We start from the raw sequence: 1,020 nt of genomic DNA on the forward strand, positions 1-1,020 counted from the left end.
TATATATATATATATATATATATATATATATATGCAGTTCTTACACATGCACACACACACACACAAAATGAACATACACACACTTCTTACTGAGACCCATTGCACTGCTCTCATGGACTGATGTTCATATAAGTCATTTGTCTTGGTTTCTCCAACTGGACATCGTTTCCTTCACCAGCCACTTTACAGAATGTACTGGCTGCAATTTCATGTGGCACCAGCACAGGAGAGGTTGTCAAGTTCCCAGTGAGACAGAACTAGAAAGATCTCTCAACCCTGCATTTATATATAAGATAATAAATGTATATATATATATGTATATAAATGTGTATACTGACCTTTCCCATACCAGAATGAGCATGTCCAATCTTCACCACAACTGGAAATTTTGGAGTGACCAGCTGAGGGAGAAAAAACATTGGTGTAGTGTTAGTGTCTTTTGATCAATAAAACTGGTCATTTAGAGAAGGTAGAATCATGGAGAAATAACAATGATGATGATGATGATGATGATGATGATAACTGGAACTGACATGACAGTAGAGCATGCCCCAAAAAACTGCTCTATTGGGGACAGCTAGGCTTTTGAGATTGGTGCTTTGGTGTTGAGTATCCTCCATGATACTGAACATCCAAATACTAAGTCTTATAATTTGCGGTAAGAGACTATGTGAGACCTATGGCAACAGGTTGTTCTCTGTTCTCAAGGAATCAACCAGAGCACACCAACATCAGTTGTCAACCGATGGAGACAAACACAGACACACAAATCCATACATACACACACACTTACATATACATATATATATATATATATATATATATAAATATGTGGAGAATGGAGTTTATATTTATAAACTGCAGTTTAAACAATAAATTACCTGCCTCTGGATACCTTCTAACGAAGACGATACCCACACAAGTAATCTCCAGGAGTGCCTTCGGATTTAACTATCCCCTGGTTGCTTAGATACTTCAGACTACCCCTGAAATATTGAAGCAATCTTATCATTTACCTAT

The 1,020-nt window shown here is 37.0% G+C and overlaps 1 protein-coding gene across 1 annotated transcript in view; it reads right to left on the reverse strand.

Annotated features, from left to right (window-relative positions):
- The window catches only part of LOC106879677 (synapsin), a gene marked incomplete at its 5' end in the record, with an annotated part of 34,936 nt that overhangs the window by 10,454 nt on the left and 23,462 nt on the right, over window positions 1-1,020 (reverse strand). The window contains one exon of the mRNA XM_014929352.2: window positions 339-401. Within this exon, the coding sequence (XP_014784838.2) occupies window positions 339-401 (63 nt within the window). The remainder of the gene's footprint in view (window positions 1-338; window positions 402-1,020) is intronic.

This window comes from Octopus bimaculoides, chromosome 29, assembly GCF_001194135.2.
Source record: "Octopus bimaculoides isolate UCB-OBI-ISO-001 chromosome 29, ASM119413v2, whole genome shotgun sequence".
In the NCBI taxonomy this organism is placed as follows: domain Eukaryota; kingdom Metazoa; phylum Mollusca; class Cephalopoda; order Octopoda; family Octopodidae; genus Octopus; species Octopus bimaculoides.